The 22356-nt window shown below is 38.5% G+C and overlaps 1 protein-coding gene across 1 annotated transcript in view; it reads right to left on the bottom strand.

Annotated features, from left to right (window-relative positions):
* ZNF804A (zinc finger protein 804A) overlaps positions 1-22356 on the bottom strand; it is a 146117-nt gene that overhangs the window by 36663 nt on the left and 87098 nt on the right. Inside the window, exon 2 of the mRNA XM_033065328.2 lies at positions 1826-1969. Within this exon, the coding sequence (XP_032921219.1) occupies positions 1826-1969 (144 nt within the window). The remainder of the gene's footprint in view (positions 1-1825; positions 1970-22356) is intronic.

Raw genomic sequence — 22356 nt, 5'->3', positions numbered from 1 at the left:
ATCAACAGTTTTATCTGCAAGTAACATCACTGAAAATTTTTACTTTGGCCAAACAAGCATGCATACAACTTTATCTACTTGAAAATTGTAAATGTTGGGGTTTTTTTTTTGTTTGTTTTTGGTTTTTTTGGAATTTTTTTTGGGGGGAGGGGTTTTGTTTGTTTTTTGTTTTCTAGCATGGAGATTAGACTTGGGAATGTGGAAGAGAGGAAGAGGATGGTTTCCTGTGTTCCACCAAACACAGATACACAGACCCCCTGCAGAAAAGATGGAGAGGCAGGAGCTGCCGTGCTCCATCAGAGGCTGGTGCAGTGCCCACCATCTCCTGCCCAAAGCCATGAGAAAACAAGAATTACCATGTGAAACACTGGGAAAAAAGTTCCTCTTAAGTCTCACACTTGACCTCAGCTTCAAAATCGATTTTTCATCAATACTAAATAGAGGAACAAGGACTGCAGCCCTCAGGTTCTCACTTCAAAGTGCTTCACAGCACTAATAAATAAATAAATATAAATCCTAAGTGAGGTCAAGTGGAGCAGACTCTGCCCATGACTTCTCTTTTCCTGCCACCCATCAGTGATGTGCTGCTGTGTGAATGCAACACCTGAAGAATCAGTTCCAGCTGTACTTTAAATAAAACTCATAACAAACAGCCACAGGATGCAATGAAGCTACCTGCTAATTTCTTATCTAATGTATGCTTCTTTCCCTCCAGCTTCTCACAGATTGCTGTTGCTTCTGAGGGCCACACCTGCACAGCTCTCCAAACTAAATCTAACACTCACACTGACAGTGTAAATGATGGGCTAAATAAAGACACCAGTGAAAGAGAGAGAGGGAAATGTTTCAGGGACTAGTGCTAAAGAAAAGAAGAGCAAATCATTATTCTATATAAAACAGATATAAAACATATAGTAGCTTATCTGTGTTCACCCTGAACAGAGTAACAGGAAAAAGGGAGATTCAATTAGAATGAAATCCAGATGCACAACCATATGATTTCACCAGACTTTAAAAAAATCAGAAAAGGTACAGAATAATTACCAGCTAAGTGGCCTGTGTAGGAATTTTCTGAACAGTTATTGCACACCTTTACACTACCATTACCTCAGGAGGGTCAAGATGCAAAGTCTTTCCTTTTGAATGAAATAGATTTAACCCCTCTGCAGATCAGGATGCTGCCTGGCATGCATTGCCTCTCTCATTCTGTGGAAGCACTGCTTTTATCTCACCAAAGACTCAGAGGTAAAGTGATACAATGTGGTGACAGAAACCTAAGTACTGATGCTTTAAAGCTAACACACAGAAACCTTTCATTGACACACCTTTTTTTAATACAGTGCACTGAAATAAAATCATAGCTCCTTTCAGAGCCGCACTAATTTAAGTAGTCATAGCCTGTTTCAGAACTGGGTCTGCAATAAAAAAAAAAGTTTGCCAAAGAGCATGTCGAGTTCCTTTAGTACATCTGTTCCAAAAAATGTTTTCCAGTAAGTCATGTCTGAAGCACACCACAGCATTTATGTGAAAAATTAAACTGGTAAGAAGGAAATTATATATTTACAATTTTAATCACATTATTCATTATTATTCATCATTCCCTGTTCCTCTTCACAATTAAATTGTTCAAATTTCTCTTTCTTCCCACCTCAGAATTTTTGACTGTAAAATCTCTACAGTAAGATTTGTTTCCAAGAAAACATTTTGCTTTCCAAAATCTGCAGTTGAGGACAACTCCACAGTGATTTCCCAACCCATCTGAAGGAAACCTCATTTAATTATTCTGTCTGAAAATAAGTTTTAGTGGTGAGCAGATTTCTCTTACCTGTTTGTGAGCATGATCATAAGAGTTAATGTGATTGTCAAACTCCTGGTGTTTATAGTACTGCTTGTCACAGAGTTCACAGTAGAAGTTGGCTTTAAGATCTTCCAGAGCTTTTGCTATCGTGTTTTTCTTCTCAGCATAATCCTGGAGGGGGGGCAGGAAAAAGTAATTTTAGTTTTGCCTTTGATGCTGCGAATGGATTTTGTGCTCTGCAGTTAATCGTATTTGTAAACATTTACACACATCTGTAGCTAAAAGCCTTCCCATATTTGCTGTGGCACACTGCACATATTTACTGGGTCTGCTGTGAGACTGAAGATTTGCACACTTCAGTTTGCTATGCAGTTGCCAGCTCCCCTTCAGGGCTCTGTCAGAGGCTAGAAGGATTTCCCTGGGTTCTGTTTAAATACAAATATTTATCATGCTGAAGGCTATTTCCAAGTTAATTTTGATCCAAGCCTCACTCCCCAGTAATACACCCAAGCACAATAAGCACAAAGATACAAATGGCAATAACTCAGTTACAAGGTTTTAGAAGAAAGTTTGCTTACCAGAAAAAACAAACAAACAAAAAACCCCAAAATTAATGAAACTGCTTGGTCCTTCTTGGACATTTTCATAGATGAGATGTAATTAATATCTTCCTCACTCTGTCATCCCATACACACATCTGTGTTTACCATACGTTACCAATGCATCACACACAACTCTGCTTATCATTTATGAGAAAATTACACACAAGATTTTTTTAATTCTCTAAATACATCGATGGTAATGTGGCCTGTTGTGAGAGAGCATGGAAATGTCTGTCATGTCAGATTAGGGTAATACCAGTTAAACACTGAACATGTACAGCCTCAGTGCAATGGTTCCTGCTTTATGGCAAGTCTGTCTGGGATAGAATCTCAGCCTGAAATCCCAAACATGTCAAATATTCCAAGACAAAACAAACCCCTCGGATTATTTTCTCAGAGTTTCTTCACTGTGAGTTCTTTGGTTCAGGTGGATTAAGATAAAAGATAATATTGTAAACAGAACATCCAGAACTGAGTTAATCTGGGGGGAAAGACTGTATTTGCTTGCAGTTTTCACAGCTGGCAACTCCTATACTTCCAATATATTTTTGGGGACTTTAAAATGGAAAATTTATGTTTATCAGATTAGAATATTTTCATAACAATGCTGTTTATTCTCAAGAGAGAGGAACAGTAGTCATAAAATTAAAATTATATTCAGAAAGTACTTATTATTTAAAGTAGCACTTTAACTGTAATTCAGCATGATTGGACTGCTAGCAAACACTGTTGATTCATATCCAAACTGAAATACTCCCTCACCAAAATTTTGTCCATTAATAGAATTGCACAAGTCACTTCAGAGTGGTATTTTGAATATTGGCTGACACATGACAAATTCACACATTCCTAACACTTTTCTACAGTGATGTTTCATAAAATCTGTTCCATTTAAATCCAGAGTGAGTTAGCATTTTATTTCAAGAAATAGCAGTAGTTTACACTTGAAAAGGCATTTCTGTACTATGGAAATTTCACCTGAAACTCTGCACTTAGCTCTTGCTATCAGCTAGTAGAAACTACAGGTTTTAAACCACTTGAAGTATTACCAGGATGCTGTGCATGGAAAGCAGTGGAAATAGCAGGAAGACCCTATGGAGATACACTACCTTGAAATGATTTAAAAGTAATTCTTGTAATCTACAAAAAGGAGGACACCTAATTTGGGTTTATTAAACCATGCAAAAGAAAAATCTGAATTATCAGAACTCTGGAATACTACTAAACACCATATATATATATATATATATATATATATATATATATGTATATATATATATATGAGGAGAGTCAATGTGATGAATCCTAAGACAGTAACGGTGAATTGAATAATAATTTTTCATAAAGATCTTACACCATGCTGTGGATAAGCAAACTTTTGTAAGATGTTTATTAATGTTGTGAAATACCTTGAATAAAGTTATGCAACTCCACTGGTGGTGTCCTTGATATAAAGCACCATTTTTGAAAAAACATACTTTCTTCATAGCAAAACCTAACCTGAATGCAATTAATGCCAATGCATATTAATGAGGCAGGGACACTGGAACTCCATGGAAAACTTTGCTGCAAAAGATCTTGGGGTTTCTATCACTAAATTCCTTCAGCTGGGTTTTTTGGGGACACAGAGTTAAATTTGCATTACAATAATACGTCAAAGTTTCAAAGGTAAGTAAAGAATGGCAAAATTAAAACATCTAAATTAAAAGCAAGTAGATGGGATGGAGTAGAATAATGGAGCTCAATCATGCATGGAGAAGAGACTTTTAAAGGACAAGAACTAGAAGTATTTGACCTTGGGAACATATGAATGGCTGTATTGGTTCGACCTTTCAAACCTGTGCAAGATTTTGATCTGTACAAGTAAGCAAAGTGTCTCTGAACCAAGCACCATTCCCTTTGCTTTGCACCTGCATTCTGCTGGTTTCAGCTGTTGCATATTGGAAAAGGTCATGAACACTTACCTTTTATTCCCTTTGTACCCCCACCACAGCTCCTCTCAGTATGGCACAGTTCTGGTTTATTCATGCATTCCTCACACCACTCATCGCCTCTGTTTATCCCTTCCACAGTCCCCAAAAGAAGATCTAAGAACATGCCACACCACAGCACCATGCACCAATCCATTCATTGTCTCTGTTTTCTGCCCTCTCCCTTTCAGAATATTATTTTAAATCATGATGCAGCACTAAAGTGACACTTTAATACAACTCCTCTATCATCCACATCCTTTGCTGCTGTATAACGTTTTGCTGGCAGATGTTTATATGCAGCTACTAAACTTCATCCAACTTTTAAAATTTCCCATTTCTCCAGGGACAGCAGTGGCTCAAGACAAACCTCTAGACCTCAGCCTATCATATTTCACATGCACCCACACAAAAATCCCCTTAAGGACACCCTTAAAGGACAGTGTTCAGGAGATTCTCTGCTTTTTGGGGATTCCCTGGGCTGGGTTGGGACTGAGCAAAGTCCAGAGTCAGTGGGAGTGAGGAGAGGCTGATTTCAAGGATGAGCAGAGAATGGAAACAGGAGAACAGAGGCTTCTCTTCTTCCAACCTGTTACTAAATATGTTACTGTTTTGAGAGGAGTGCTGGCTTGGCACAGGAGGCTTTCCCTAGCCCTGCCATATTGATGAGGGATAACTTCCCAAAAACTGACTGTAGGAAATTACAGTGCCTGGACCTCGAGGGCAGTGGGCAATGGACTGCAGACAGAAATAACCTGGAACCTTACTGGAGAGGAATCTTCCTGGAGTAAAATAGCAGCCAAAAACTCACTTAAACTGGTTAAATATGATCAAGCTTAGTTTCATTTTCATCAAGATTTGCAAACCGTCCTGCAAATTTTAAAAGAACTTTGAATTATGATTCAGCCTGGTAATAAAACTCAGAACTGAGTGTCACTTAGTTTCATTATTTTTTTCCTGAAAGGCTTATTATCTGAAAGCCTACAGCTATAATTCACTGTAGCTATTTTTCATAATTTATATGAAAGATCTCTAATAAGTGATCCCATCTATCAGCAAGCTTTATTTCTCTAAATCCATCTCCTCCATCCTCCAAAGCCTTAAGCCTGTGCAAATGCTCCTGCAAGCATCTGATAAAATGGATTAAAAGCAGCTTTATTCACAGAGGGGCTGTCACAAGCCAGACTGGACTTTGTGCTCCCATTACAGGAGAGAGAGAGAGAGAGAAAAAGAAGGGAAACCACAGGAGTGCTAAACTCTTTACACAGAACTCTTAACTTTGGAGAGCTCCCTGGATGCCTCAGCCAAGGGGATATTTTTATGGAGTGCACTTCAGGCTCATACCTCTGCTATCTGCAGAATGGTCAGCTAAACAAAAAAAAAAAAAAACCAAAAAAAAAGAAGAATGTGAAATTATAATACATTATCTATTCCATGGTGATTACTAGTGTGAATATTCTTACTTTAAAATACGTGTCAGCTCCTTTTATTGCAGTAAGCTATTGTGCATTTACTTTAGACTTAAGAGGGTCAGCCTGTAGTCACTGCAAAGCAAAATGTATTACAGAAATAAACCCCTTCTCCAGGATAATTTACTGGTATAGTCATCCCAGAGAGGATTAGGCTGCTCTGGTCTGATCCTCTGGATTAGCACCCATTACCCATTATACCTGACAGATGTTCCAGGGTAACCTTGTTTGACAATAAAAAAATTAAAGCATTTTTTCCTATTGCAATAACTAAAATAAAAAAAAGCAAAATTGTGTTTTAGACATTTCCAAAAAAAAAAAAAAATTGAACTAATACTCTTAAATATTTATATGGAAGAAGCCTAAAAATATATTGTTACCAAAACAAAACCCCAAACTTAAGAGTACACTTCCCTATAGTTAATAAACTGTGACATCTATAAGCACAATTAACAAAGGATTCCTTAATTTCTGGTATATTTACTTTGTATTATAAGACAGTACAAAGCAGATTTTGTGGAATAAAATGTACAACTTACCAGCATCTCCTCTGCTATCAATTTTGGTATTACTTGGTATATAGAATTTTTTTAATATCTTTGCATAGCACTTTTTTCCCCATGTAAGCAGTCTATACATCATCCACTGATGTACTTGAAGGAATAAATAAAAAATGGAATACATTAATAATATTAGTACAGTCTAGTAACAAATCTAATTATTTATAAGGTTCCTGTCCTTATCAAGATGGGGAGACCAAAGTAAAAGGCAGTTAGATAGAAATTACTCACTGATCCTGACAAATTCGTTTCCAAGCAGTGCAGAGGGAGTTTCAGTAAGGAGACTGACAACAATCACCAAGAAAATTGTTGGGTCTTTTTGATTACCTCACCTGAAACTTTCCCACCAGCTGTAGGAGGTGATAGTGTTTGTGAACTATATTTGCTATTTCCTTAATGCCTTCTGACATTCTCCTTTTGGGTAAAGGTGTTTCCAGCAGTGATCCCACTGTTTCACTGCACTGGATGGGGATGGGCCCAAGGAAGGAGCGGTACCTTATATTAACATGAGAGGCTGAAAAAAACCCCACACTACCTTTATTTTCCCCTCAAGACTACCTGCAGACACCCAGTTCCAACCAAAACACTTATTACATACAGCAGAGCTAATCAGCATTCTGCTGAAAATGCATTCTTGAAAATGCTATTGGAGACGTGCGAATTATTCCAAAACTGGTTTCTCAGCTTCCCAATAAACACACAGACAGTGCTTGGTGTTTGGGTAAACACCCTAGCATCAGGATAAATAACACAGTGAAACTAGAATGAAATAGTCAAATTTATCCCCATTAGTGCTGTTTGCTTCCTAAAGCCATCCCAGTTTTGCAGCACCACATTTGCTAGCTATACATCTCCTGACGCAAACAGCTGAATCCCACACCCCCTGCACTCAGTGGGGTGGGATAAATGAGAACAGGGCCAAAGCTGGGCTCAGTGCAGAGCAAAGCAATGCACAGCAGTGTCCTGCAGTGGTGAGACTGAATTAACTGCAAAGGAAGCTCACCATGAGGCAGCAATTTGTTATCAGATTTGTCTGTCTCATTCACTTACTTAAAGCACTTACAGGGTATAATTACTTTTAACTGGGACTCGTAAAATCACTTGATTGGTTTTTTTTTCTGCCATTAAAACTAACTGTTGGGCACAGGCCTGTAGAATTATTTATTTATTCTAGTGCTTTATAAAACCTGCATTCAGGCAAAGCAGGCAGTTTTTAAGTGAGAGTGCTGGCCACACATTTTTGCCTAGGAGGCTGTATTAAGAGGGAGTTCTTTATCAGTGCTTATGGAAAAACACAGGTCTAGTTATATCGAAGAAAAATTCCTCAATCACATCACTACAACTAATCTTTTGACAGAGTGGAAGTGAGGGAGGCTTTGCTGTAGAAAGGAAAGATGGTTTTAGCTCTAGATGTTACCTTCAGTGAATGTTCATCGCTGCTTAACGATGAGCAAGGGAAGAAGGAGCCTGGTACTAATCTCCTTTACTCCTCTATGCTAAATAGTCCAGTCACTTACTTTAATTAGAGCAGAATTTTGATTTTAAAACATCCTGGGATTTAAAACATTTGGCTTTTAATTTCCTTACAGGAGGCATGTAGATGTCTGAAGATTTTCATAGCTACTTGACTTAATTCAATTGACAGGTGAGTGCCTAACATAATTAGGCCGGGAAAATCAAGTTCCTCTTTGATTCTTCCACTGACACACTGAACTAAATGAAGTGCTTTTGAACCCTGCAGAGCTCACATCCCTGGGGATGGGCTGAAAGCCCCTCCTGAGCCCAGACACCAAGTGCTGGAACAGATGTCAGTGTTCGTGCCTGGCAGCCCTCAGTCCAAGGGTTGTGACCACATTTTTCAAAAGCATTCCAGGACCTGAGGAAGGGCAAAGGACAGGGTTAGGGCAAGTTGTTTATTTATTTCACCACAGGTTAACTGACTGCCAATTGACTGGCTGCTATTAATTTGTATTTAAAAGTTTCTCTAGAGCTCTTCAAGCTTTAATGAGTTGGTGAAGTTAGCTTTTGGTCTAGGAAAAATTGCCAGTAAAGCTGGGCAAGGCATCAGGGAAACAAAAAATTTGACCCTGTATTAAACAGATTGAATTTGGAACATGTGATTGACCTAGGGAACAACTTACACCTGGAATTTTGCATGATTATATATTCAGGATGAGAGTTCTTGGTGATTATTGCGTTCAGCTTTCCTAGCTTTGGCTTGTCATGCTTGACTGTAATAATTTTCTTTTCTGCAAGATTTTTAACATGTAGAGATTTTTTATTTCTTACTAAGCTTTCAAACCAGTTTTTCTTGGTTTTTTTCTGCTTTTGCTTATATTTTTTTTACAATTTAGTTTTTTTAAAAAAGCCAAAACTAATACAATATCTGAATTGAAATAAAGATGTTTCTGTCTCATTTGGTTCCCTTGATTAATACAATTTCTCCGTGACTGGTAAAACTGCAATCTCTTCTATTTTTAAAAAATTGGATATATAGCTATTTAAACACAAAACAATGTCTCAAAGTGTTATCACAGCCAGAACAACACTTCATCTAAAGAAAAAAAAAGTGGGAAAAAAAAGCATCACTCCTTTTGGCATCGTTAAATAATGCAAATAAATCTTTTTACTCAGAAGCCCAGTGAAAAAGTTTGCCCTAATGGAAATAGGATTAAGTTTAAATTTGCCATAGAGAACAGTCCTTGAAAAAAATCCTTCTAAAGATTTATTCTACTCTTGAATTGATTCAAAATCCTATTCACAATCAGTTTTTGAGCATGATGAGGACACTTGGTCTAAGTGAAAAAACAGCAGCACAACCAAGGCAAAGAGAAATGAGACTGCAAGAACAGTGCTTTGCAAATACACAAAGACATTTTGAAGATGCTGCTCTTTCATTTCTGAGATTGTTTTTTAAGCTGCCAAACAATGAGAGGAGCCCTGCAGGGGTCCTGATTTACCCTGGTGGATCTATGCCAGCTAAATCAGGAGTGACCTTGCAGCAGTCTTAGACACAGCATCTTGGAGATGAGATGGGCCAGCTCTTCCTGCTCTCTGAAAACATAACAAAAAATATTGCAAATGTCTGAATGATCTGTGGTTGAGAAAAAAAAAAAAGAAGAAGAAATGAAAGGATATTGGAGTGAGTGCAGCTGCTGCTGAAGCAGCTGCCTATGTGCTAAATACAGGAGCCAACATCCCATGGCAAATGTCTTTTCCCAATGAGCTTTAATGAGTTTGTCTGGCTCTGTGCTTGAGAAACAAATGGCAAAGGAAAACATTTATCATTGTTGTGACCCTCACCTGTATAAGGAGTTATTTGAATAGATACAACTCATGAGAATAACTACTTTATGTGAATGTTAATACTTTTGAAGAGTTTGAAGGCCGAATAGCTGATAGTCAATAATTTCAATAAAGGAGAAAGATAATGAAAACTTAAGAGAAAATACCACCTAAGGTTCATGCATGCCTAAAAGCAAGAAGTTCACTCCACCTCCTGGTCATAGGGGAGAAGAAAAATTTTTGTTTGATTTGATACTTTCCATTTTTGTGTTAGAAAATTAAGAGAAAACGAAGGACTGTGGTACAACCAAGATACATGGTTAGGCAAACACTTCTGAAGCTGGCAGTGTGAGAAATAGAAAATGCATGAGAAAGCATTTTTATTGATCTATTTGCTGTCTACCTACCCAGCCAAGCATTCAATAGAACCATAAGGACAGCCAAACCCCAGTGCCAGATGTCCACAAGCTGATGGAAAATACCTAAAAAGGACTGGCCACTGCCAGCAATGACATTTCCAAGGAGACTCTCAGAAAAGCACCAGGGCTGTGGCTTTGATGTCAGCAGCACTGCCTCTCACTGAGAGACAAATGCACTGAGAGGAAGCAGTGCCCATGATCATCAACTCCTCATCCAGCACTGCCCTGATCATTAACTGCATTCTGAGAGATGCAGGGAAAATGAGCTGCATCCACAAAACAGTCAAAGCTTCCTCCAAAATATCCCACTTAAGCTCACCCTCTAGCATAAATGGTACATTTAGACTCACCCTGAGTCACACTGTTCCATTTCCCCTCCTGTTTTTCTGCACTGAGCACTGTCAAAAGTCCCTGAAGTTGAGCAGAAATGCAGGGAATGACATCTTGTCATGCTGTCAGCCAACGAAATTGGGTTTTAAATACATTTTCAATATACACTGACAAAAGCTCAGGAGTGGACTAGAGGCTGAGATCTGAGTGAAGTCTGAGGACTATTTCTGCCAATCTGTCACACACTGCAGGGCTCAGAGCAGCTATCAGGGAAGGAGAAGCTAAACCACAAACCCTCTGTGAGCAGAGCTAATCCACTCGTGTCGGCTTTTCCCAGAAACCAGGGCATTGCAAAATCTATCAGGTCCGGTTTGAAAATCCAAATATTCCTTGCACCTCAGTGAGCATTCCTATTAAAGAAGAGCCTACAGATTCATTTTGCTTTAGGGACTCTGAGAAGGGTACAAAAGGTCGTTTTAGAGTCCCCAGAAGCTGAAGTGGTATTTTACAGGTACCTCCTCCTCAATAGCAAAGTCTCTTCTTTGTGCCTGGCTACTCCTGCCCAGTGCCAGCACACTTGTGTGCAGGAGCACACATTTATTTAAACAAACCAGCAAGCTGATCTAGGTTAAAAATAGGGAAAAATATATGTTTACTTAAAATCTGAATCAATTCATGTAACCAGTTAATCTGCATCACCACCATGCCAGAGCAAACAACGTGCATGAGGTTGAGGAACAGCTGAGATGGCCAAGAGCAACCAACCTTTTTACAGGGGAAATCAAAGCCAACAGCAAGAGCATAAGCTCCAAAAGAAATAATTGCAATGATCAAAAAACTAAAATCAAGGCCTCCTAGTGTCATGTGCTCTGACAAAACAAAAAAAACAATTGCACTTTTAGGTTTCCATAAAACTACAGATCCAAAGATCTTTATTTTTCAACCTTCACAAAGAAGTTGCTAAATGGCTGTGAACTGCTCAGCATTTACAGCAGCATGACCTCAAGCCTCAAGGATCCTCTGACAGAAAAAAAAAGACTGGAAGGGAGAAAGAATGGCTCAACAATCCAGCCACAAATGTATGCTGAGGAGATGCCAGCACTGGTGGTGAGCTCAAGGCATTTGGTAACAGAAAACAATTTCTTGCACACAAATACTTCATGTCCTTGCATTTTTCACTTCTTTCTTGTCCCTAAGCCACACCTGCCCTGCCAAAAGCTGTCTCTTTTTAGTCAAAATGAACTCCAGTTGCCTTGAAGAAACAAGCAGCAGACAAATGCCCCACACCATCGAAGTTGGTGGATGCACAACAGGCTGTCCAGCAGGACTCACCAGTGCAAAGTTAGCATTTCCAAACCTGACCATCATCTTGGTGACACAGGCAGAGTGTCTGCAGGGAGGCTGATGCAGGAGTCACAGCACTCCAGCTCAGCTCCAGTGAGTAAACCAAGAAAATGTTATATAACAGAAGACGGCTGTTTATAAAAGCAACAACCTGGGTACAGAGCTTAGCATGGCCCACTGAAACCACAGATGCTCAGTAGCAGTATCCTCACAGTGCAGCCTGCTTTTCCTTTCCATTACACCCTACATTACTGAAATACACAAAAACTCTTGGGTTCTTTGCCTCTCTGCTCATTGAGGCTGACATGGGTTTGCCATTTCATGCAGACATGTGCATTGGGATGCACACAAGCAGGGCATGGCAGCTCCCACCATGCTAACAATCTGCTGCAAAAGCTGCACTTTAACAGCTTTTATTTCATTATTTAATGCAATAGCTGACTCCAACAGTTGGTTACTGAGTGGTTTTTCTATGGGTTTTTAGTATGAAAACAGCAGAGTGAATACAAATAACAACTTCATTTTAAAAAGAAACATTCAGCACAGACAGCTCTTCCAGATCAATATCCCTGTGCCATTTTAAAATACATTAATCTAGCACATGGTTTATCAAACAGAAAAAAAATTGCCTAATAACATGTTGCTTCTTAAAATTGTCCTAACAATTAAAAGGAATTCACCTATTTATTATTTTTTTGTATTTATTATATGTATTTTGAGCATCCAGTGAAAAAAATAACCACTTCCACAAACTGAATTCCATCATATAGCAAAATACTTCATGAATGTTAAGTGAGATTAAAGTATCTGAACTCCTCCAGACAAGCAATTTATTTCCTCCAAACAGGGTGGAAGGGTGCTCATGTTGAAGTTTTGTGTCAAGTTGCTGCCAGGAGGTGTTAAATGAAGACAAAGCACTCAGGGTTTTTGTTCCAATTTCATCCTCAACACTGCAAATGAAACTTTTATAGATATATATTTAAAGCATTGTTTTATCAGAGTTTTTGGTGTATATTTCGATCACTTTGCATGTCAAATTTATCATGCAGAAGCTTAAAATAATATGTCTAAACACACACAAGCACGTGTGTGAAAATAAAGTAGATGGCAGCTTCATTTATCATCATCAACCTTGTTTTCATAAGCAGCTTTTCAAACAACTTGAGCCACCAGAGCACATTAAATCAAGTAATGACCATGGCCCTGTGCTGATGGCAGCAGAGCTCAGCCAGCTTCCACAATATGAGTCAGCAATTGTTCTGTGATATCTTTAATTTGCTACAAGCTAAATCCTCTTAAGAGAGCCTGCTGCAATCCAAAAGGTCAAACAGGAAAGTGGCAGAAAATCAATACTGACAGCTTCTGTCACCCTCCACAATCTATATGGTTCTTTCTAAGCCAAATTGCTTCTTTCTAATCTTTCTCATATTTGGCTGCTCGAGCCTTTCTCATGTAACATTTTAAAAAAAAAAGGAAAGCGGTGGGGGGAAAAGAAATAATTATTTTCTGGGAGAGAAAGTTGTAATTTTAGCATCAAAAATCAGAAAGCTGATTCTAGGCTGGGGTTTGTGCAGATACCGTTGTAATCAAAGTTGCATTTTCATACAGAGACTGTCCAAAGCCCCAGCAAAATGACTGACTGCACTCCTGCATCAACCACTACATTTTTGAGGTGGGTTAGCCCAAAATTAGAAAACCAGATGAATACCAGTTGGACCCATTTGATTTTCTTATAACTCTCTAGAAAGTACACTTCCTCTATTTACAGGCTTAAAAGGGTTATTATGAAAACACAATGAAATAAAAATGCCAGAAGGCTTTAGACCAAGCTTTAAAAAATTACTTTCTTGCCTACTGTACTTCTAATTATGAATAAATACCAGCACTAGTAATCAATACATGCAACCTGGAGCAAAACACTAATTTTTCAGAGAAAGGATTTTAATACAAAGAAAAGAAAATATCATTATAATCTATACCAGATTAATAAATTAGTCATCCCTTTAATGTTGATATGAAAATTTAACAGGTGCTGCAGCTGTTCGCAATCTTGCCTTTTAAAAAATGCCTTAACAAAAATAGTAGAAAAATACAGATTTTAGCAGGCAATGAATGACAATTTGTGTCCTCAAAAGAAGGCTGAAAACACATAGAAAAGAATCAATGCTCAGCAGTATCCTGCTTTTATTTGGACTCTTTCCTTGAGAATGTGAGGCACAGCTGTTGATTATAATAATTTTTTCTGCATCCTGAATTTGTGAGGTTTTTGAAACCATTTTTTCATGGCTGTGTTCGCACTACCTTAGAACTGGGCTTTCCAGCTCAGTAATCACAAGTGAGCCAGTGATGCAAACAGAGAAGCTGTGATGGTGGTCATCACTTTGGCTTTTTAAAATAATTCTGTCCAATCTTTTCCAGAAAGCTGCTGAAGTATTGATTTTTGTCTTTATTAAAAGCAAACCTGTCTTTGGCCAACTCAATCCAGCATCTGTCTGCATGGAAATACAAACCTGCAGCAGTGGCTACAATGAAGAGCAAGCCCAGCATCCCATCCCAGAGCCAGGGATGCTGCCCTTGGATTTCTGCTTGGAATAAGACAGGCAAACCCTGTGCCAGCAGGACAAATAAGGGTTCTGTATTTTCCCTGGCTGGCTTCCTTCAGGAATTATCAAGTACCAACTACAGGAGACTCACCTTTAAAGATCATGTTGATGGTATATATACATCCTCTACATAGGGACTGCTTCCCTTTTGGAAATACCTTGCCAAGGGAGGTGTATGTGAAATTACTGCTGTGAAAAACAGCTCCTAAAAAGTGGCAGGAAGAAGCAAAAGTTTTCTCTCTTTCTGGGACCAGCGTTTGGCTTCTGCTTTAAATGGCAATTCAGCCACTGAACATGCAGTTTTTAATCTCCACCTTGCACACTTAATGTTAAAGGCAGTGAGAACAGAACAATTTCGTAGAAATCCACTGACCTTTTAAATGCTTTCCTACACCATTGTCTCTCATAAATTGGTAAGATATTTACTAGCATGAAGCTTTTACATTTTCCATTAACAAATACTCTTTCCTCTCCCTACCTGATTCTAATCATAGAATTCTTTATTTCATATAAATAATTGTTAAATAAAGCATTTTAAATAGCTTTTAAAAGTAATAGAGCCACAAAGAGAAGTAGTAGGCAAAACAGTTCAACAGTAAGGTGAAAATGCAAATTCTTAACATTTAAATATCTGCCTAATCTCAGAGCTCCCTGGCACCAGTATTAGTTGCTTCAGTCTTTATTTTGGGCAGCTGACCACATCAGAAAGACAGACAGTAATGTTCTTGGGAAAAAACCCTTAAATAACACTTCTGTCCCACAAAACATGCCATTTCTTTCCTCACTTCAAAGATTTTCTGTTCTGTTGCAGGTTTTTTCTTATTTTTATTATAGCAATATTTATTATGATTTATTTCTATGTTATAGTTTGAATTCCTATCTCTGGAACATTAAAATAACATTTTTAAAAATCTCTGATTATTTAATAACAAAATTTTAGACTTTCAAGTCTTGTTCCTTCTCCAAAAGTGACACCTATAAAAGATTTCATACCTGTAGATACATATCTGAATTTCTAATTTTGCATTTTAGTTTCAACTCCAGGTTGAGTTTGGGGGAAGGATTTTTGAGCAGAGCCCCATGGCAGAGACATTGGCACTTATTAATGTCAGAAGAAAGCTGACAACTTTCTGCAGCCCTCGCACACGTTGAAGAGCATCCCACCAGTCCTGCTGCTGGCACAGGAGCACCAGAAGGCAAAGCCATGCTGCTGTAGTTATTTTTTTCCAGCCAGAGGGAGCAGCTCTTAATCTACTGCTGAAGGGATTGACTTGACAGGAGCAGAAAGGTGACACCAGTATCGTCCCTGGGCAAGATCAATGCAGAGGTGAAGTCAAACAATCCCACCTAAATGCAAGAGAGCCACGTTTAAAATCAGATAACGTGGATTTGACTGAGCAGCACAGGGGAGAAAATGTGATGTGATAGGCTGGCACTCCACCTCACTAACCAATTTAAACCCCCTGCTCTCCAGATTTCATTATACACATAACTGTTTGGAAGCACAATGCTATTACAGAAAAAGGTGTACAGGATCTCTCCGGTGCTACATAATTAAAACCAAACATTGATCATTTGACTTTGGAAGGCAGAACCTCTGTGAAATAGAACTGCACTGAACAATAAATTCAACTGCAAATGCACTAATTATTTTAAGAGGAAAGCATGTTGCATTACACACACAGAGCCATGTCCTCTGACGGCGAGCAGAAAGTATTCATTACAAAAGCAGTCATGCTTCAGTGACAGCAATTACCATCTCATACTTGTTAAATGCCACACAAAATGAGACTTGCTTCAGATGGTTTCATTTCAGCCCACCTGACCTGAATCAAACTAAAGATGTGCTGCAAAAGCTACACTTATGCAATGGCTGGCTCCAACAGTTGATTACTGTGTGGTCTTTTAATGGGTTTTAGTATAAAAACAGTAGAGTGACTACATATAACAACTTTAATTTCATCTTAATTTAAGAAAAGAAATCACCCATGCCTGCATTCATCACAGAAAAGCAATTTTACAGATTTCATTTCAACAGATGCAGCTTAACATCACTTTAAAGACTGCACTTCAGATTGGACTTACTCCAGGTTGATAATACTGAATTACATATATTAGCAACAGTTGATTATAAGTGATATACTCAGGATGAACAGATTTCCTTATTTAAAATATGCAAATACAAACTGTAAGAGTACCCAGAAAAATGGTTTGAACCTGCAAAAATTCAAGGGCACTTGGTATAACTGTGATCAAGCCTCCTGTATTCATGCTGAAGCTTTGGCTCCCAACAGAACCCTGCTATTGGATTCAGATATTTAAGTTACAGGTGGCAAAAAAGCCTTTTCCTACATCACAGGAGGAGGCTCTGAGGATTGTCATGCTTGGGACATCAGTTACTTTTTCTGACAAGGTTCTAAAAGAGCCCCAAGCATGCTGCAGCTCTCTTACAGAATGGCAACAGAAAACAAGTGTGAATGAAAGGCTGAGGAGTTGCCAAAAACTACCCTGAAAACAGAGTTTGCCTTTCCACTAATTAAAGCACAAAAAGGAGCTGTACAGCTTCCCAGAGCCTGTCCAAGGGTGGGCTCTCAGGCAGCTTTTCTGAAACACAAACCAACCAAATGACAGAGGTCTCCTGGCAATCTTTCTTCCCTCATTTCACACATATTTCTAAAACCCATTGAAGCTGATTTTTCCTTGTCATTTATATCCAGGTAACAGGGGAGAACTAAGGGCTGTTCTCTCAGCCGCCTCTTATTCCAATTGTTTGGCAGAGCACAGATTCAGTCCCTTTTTAATAGCAAAGAAAAGCTTCTCAATAAAAGAGAACAGACTGAGTTAGGGAAAGAAAAGTGCTGATGAACTACAGATACTAACTTTCTTTAGCATACAAATCACAGATTTGATCGAGACTGATAAAATCAGTAATACATCAAAGCAAAAAAATCCCTCTAAATTCTCCATCAACAGGATGTCTTGAATTACCAAACTTGTAACGCTTGCATTTCCTTCTCAGCTCTGTATGTATGAAATTCTGTTTAGGAATTTGCATAGCTTTTATGCTGGGAAGCAATTTTTTTTCTAAATTATAGGATCTAACCTGTTAGAACCAGATCTCTCAGGGAAATTGAGACCTTCAAGTTAGTTAGTGAAGATGTGAAAGAAAGCTTATTCTCAGGGAGCTACAGATGATGTTCCCATTTTTAAGAACAATTTTTTTCTCAGTTCTTTGTCTAGATATGAAGGAAGTATCTGCAGCAAAACATTTGATTTCTATAAGAATAAAACATAAACAGCCTTTTGGTCAGTGATAGTCCCCTGCAATGTGGTGCTCAAAAAACAGTAAGCAAGACAAGACTTAAGTGAGTTTAGCTTTCTGAGTTTAGCAACCTTAAGACTCAAATATGCAGCCCTTTTTATTGTTTAAAATATGATACCACATATTTGGGGCAAGAGCTGCAGTTTTGTGGGCTTTGACATTATACACAAATGAAGCACCAGGCTATAGTCAGGCAAAAGTTGTAACAACTGATATTGTTCAACAGATTTCTGTGTCTTCATCTCCCACAGGATCATGGAACTTCCTCAACAGTCTGTTTTAAATGATGTAACTGTCTTGAAATGCTGATATTTTTCTGAAATAGTTCTGAAAAGGTATTTTGTGTTTCCATAGATTTTTTTGTATGCTTGTATTACTGCATCACCAATATTTCTTTCAAAAAACTTGTTGAAACAACTCTGTTCTAAACCAGTGAATTCAGTCAATAAATGGCAGCGCTCTGCAATCCATGCCCACCCAGCTCTGCCTGGTCTGGAAGTTCAGATCAGTAATCAGCTGGCTGAAAACTCCCCACCATTTTTCCCCCCTCTGTTCCCCCAGCACCACACGTTCTTTTACACCTGCAAGGAAACCAGGAGATGTGATATTAAACTACAACACAGCTGGAAATTGGTGCAGCAGGCAATTTAGATGTGATCATGCTGATGTCCCTCTCCATTTGACCTCAGCCAGAAACAAAGCTGACAGGCCAGAGCCTTTAACCATGGCAGTGATGGAATGAGGAGAACCTGCCTGCCCCAAAATGTGTCAGGGTCAAGTGCAGCGGAAGAGACTGATGCACATAATCAGCTTGGGCTGTTGGCCTCAGACAGCCACACTTGCCCTTCAGAAACTACTGCTCACCTTGGACATTTATTCAGGATTTGTGTTTCTTACCAAAGCCCAAGAGGGGCTGAGCAAGCATCTTGAAAGCTCAATCTAAAAGAAGAGTTTACTGTAAGAACATTTGTCACCCCAAACAAACATGACAATCAAATTACAGCTGATAGAGCCAAACTTGAAAAGATAAAATTAACTGGCAAAAGGAATTGGATCATTTGTTGTCCCTTTTCTTTCTGCCTTATCCCAACACTTCTAAGAGCACCACCACGATGAGTAAAGGCAAAATATACTGCAGGATTGCTAAATTCAGTTACATCTGCCTGAGAATCACAGTGGCACTGCAAGTCAACATAAAACAGAATTCCTACAAAGGAGCCTTCAAAAGGCACTGAGGAGCCCAGAGAGCCCTCAGACACCCACTCCCCAACACACCAACCCTGAACCCACCACACCAGCTCTCTGAACCATCAACTTGGAAGTTAATTTGAACCTTTTCTCAATACATTAATTAATTCATATGAATGGTTACCTGAATTCATATAACCAAACAGGCCATACCAACAAAGCCCCGTCTTTTATTGCCACTGCAGCACTGCCAGTTGTTTCCCAAGCAACTTCCACCCCCCTTCAGTTCAGCCATGCCCTTTTCCTCTGCCTTTATTTCACGGGATCAGAGAGGTAACCCTGCTGGCTTGAACAGTTTGTGTGATTTTCTAGGTACAATATCAACAACTAATATAAATTAAGATTGAAACTAATGAAAACAACATAAACATGGCACAATTTAGAATGGGAAAATGGTTTTGGCTGGAAAGGACCTTAAAGATCATTTCATTCCAGCCCCCTGACATTGGCACAGACACCTCTTCCATTTCTTCAATTTTTTCAAAACCTAGAATTTCTTTTTCCTTCCTTCCAAAGAAGATGGGCAATTTTTTCCCCTTGTTATTTGCTTCTGTATAATTACAATCTTCACATGATTTTTTGTATTAGAATGAAGCTTTGTATCAGCTGAGAGATAAAGGGACAGCTTTATCTCTGACAGCTACTCACAGAAGCTGCAAATCAGCTTTCTCAAATGGATGTCATGTGGCAAATGCAAAAATTCATTGTGGGCTGACTTTGTCTGAGACTTTATAAGAAAAGTCTGCTGCTTCAGTCACTTCTTTAATGACAATATTTTACATCTATATTGATTTAACAACAGAATGCCAGTAAGGTCCCGCTGCTGGGACTGGGACTGAACAAACACAGAGAAAAGGACATTTTGCCTTCAAGAGTGAGATGCCAAGGAACCACAGAATTTCCAGGGGAAAAAAAGTTTATGTTTATGCTACAAATATCTTATTAGCTTCAAATAAGACCATGAGTTTTCTGAACATGTGCTTGAATTAATTGTGGTGGCGTATCGCAGTAGGGAGGGTATCCAGAATAATTTGTTTGGATGAGTGGGTATATTAATAACTTTTATACATATGTGCTAACTAAATAGAGACAAGACAAAATTAAATAATAAACTCATAGGAGAGCAAAAATCTTCTACACAAAAAGGAATATGTGCTAGTACATCAAATTTCCTTGTAGGAAATGTGCAACTAATAATTACAACAACTCTACTATAAAGTCTGACAGGAAAAATAAATGCCTTTAGTGAAAAGAATAGTATCTCAATTAAAAAAAAAAAAATACAAGAGACAGAAGGAAGGAAGTAGATGTTTCATAGTCTGTAGGATCCCAAATTGTGTTTTTCTCCCAGACTAACTTACTGGTGATATCACACACTTCCCTACTGGACAGTGACTCCAATGCCATTGGTAAGAGCTAATCAATGCCATATCAGCACCCAGTCCTCAAACAAACCCTTCCAAATCTACTGATGCATCTTCCATGGCCAGATGGAAGGAGGAAGCACATGCAGACACTTTCAGCAGATGACAACTACATTTTCTTCAGGAAAATATCCTGAGAAGAGCACATGATGCACACGTTCTTCAGCTCAGATCTTTCACCAGAGTACGTGCTCGTCTTAATGATTCATGTTGTGACATAGCAAGAATTGCCAGTCAGAAGGGGAAAAAAAATAGTGAATGCTAACCATCAGTCACATTTCTCAATGCTCTAATCTCCATAAAATTAAATTTGAGAAAAAGAAGTTTATATTTTTTTCTCAGATTTTTCATACAGAGCAGAATCCGCAGTGGATGACATCCACAGGCTGCAGAAATGTGCTCAATAAATTATTTCAGTGTTTGCAGCTAAATTTTCTGCAATTTTTAAAGCTAGAAAAATAACAGGTAAGCAAGAAAGACTGACTGCCCTCCAGTTCTTAACCAAAACTGAATCTGCATGGCACCTTGAAAATGCAGTGATTGTGCAGGTTCATTGAATGCAGTGCCATCAGGTACTGTGTGGTGAAGTTACCATGTCCCATCCAAGCCCGGATGGGCTCTGCATCATCAGCCTTATGTTATGCCTGGTGCAGGACAAGGAAAAAAATTCCCAGTTTTAAAGAAATGGCAATAAACAATATAAAGAAATAAAGTAAATACACTTTATGGTATTTGGAAAAAATTACTTTTCTTTCCTCATTCTTCATTTTTATGGAGACAACACACCATTTGGAGTAAATGTGCTCATCAAAACTAATTGGTGAAGGTTTGGGTTGTTGTCTTTTTCTTCCACTCCCCAAATTTACATTTTCATTGCCTGCTTTATGTAGTTACTGTAGCATGCTGTAATTTACTGTTTTATCCAAGAATTTCAGCCTTTTCACAGCCAAGCCCCTACTAGTATGATAATCAAGAATCAAGTTGCTCCTTATACAAATATAAACCTGAAGTAAGTTCAGCTGAGTTCCTCCAGCTTTACTCCCATGGGAAATTAGACTTTGACACCTGACCCTAAGTATTCTAGACACTGGTTTTGGCAATATCAGTTCATTTTAATCTGATTTCCCAAGAGAAGAGCAGCGTCAATAACACAATTAGAGGTACCAAGTCATGCCAATATCCATTGTGCTGCATTGTTGGAAGATCTTAATAAAACCATTTCTAAGCTATGTAGACAGGGAGGCAGCTACATTTTTAATAAAATATTTTATATTCAAGGACTAAAATCTTATTGAACAACAAGTGCATAATTTACTCCACAGGAAAAATGGCCTTTTAGGGTACCTTGAAAACACAGAGTTCTCTGCACTCCCACCTCCCTTTCTTTCACTCACTGCAAAATACTGAGCAATTAAGCAGGTTGCTATATTTGGTGTGCCCAAACTTCACAGGTTGATAGCATAATGATTTTAATAACCACTTTAAATGTAACATAGTGACAAGTTGACACCCGAGGTTTGCATTCTGCAATTTGATTTTTCCAGAATTCTGTTATGCCTCAGGAATAGCAATATGATTAGGAATAATTTCTTGTTAGTGCTTCTTACTTTTAACTTTTCCCCCCTTCTTTTTTCTCCCATTATAAACAGTGAAAATGTGCTAAGTACAGGCTCCCTGGTAGGTTCCAAAAGTTGACTCTCCTACAAAGGCTCCTGGTTCCACCTCTATCAAAAGGAATGAACTAACATTACCAAAAGCATTCAAATCAAAGGCAGTTACAGCCTTTGTGAAAATAGGAACATTAACACATGCCCATACCATCAGTATTACAATATTTCAGCACTATGTAATACCAATAAGCTTTTCAAAAAGCACTTGCAGAGCTTGCCTCCATTGACAACAGCCAAGACCCTCAGCTCAGAAGGAATTACCATGTCCCTTTGCTCTCACAAGAACAGGAAGCAAAATACCCTTGAGTGCTT

The sequence above is a fragment of the Catharus ustulatus genome, chromosome 7 (assembly GCF_009819885.2).
Source record: "Catharus ustulatus isolate bCatUst1 chromosome 7, bCatUst1.pri.v2, whole genome shotgun sequence".
Lineage (NCBI taxonomy): Eukaryota > Metazoa > Chordata > Aves > Passeriformes > Turdidae > Catharus > Catharus ustulatus.
The sequence above is the reverse complement of the archived record's forward strand: the minus strand, read 5'-3'. Positions and strand labels throughout refer to the sequence as shown.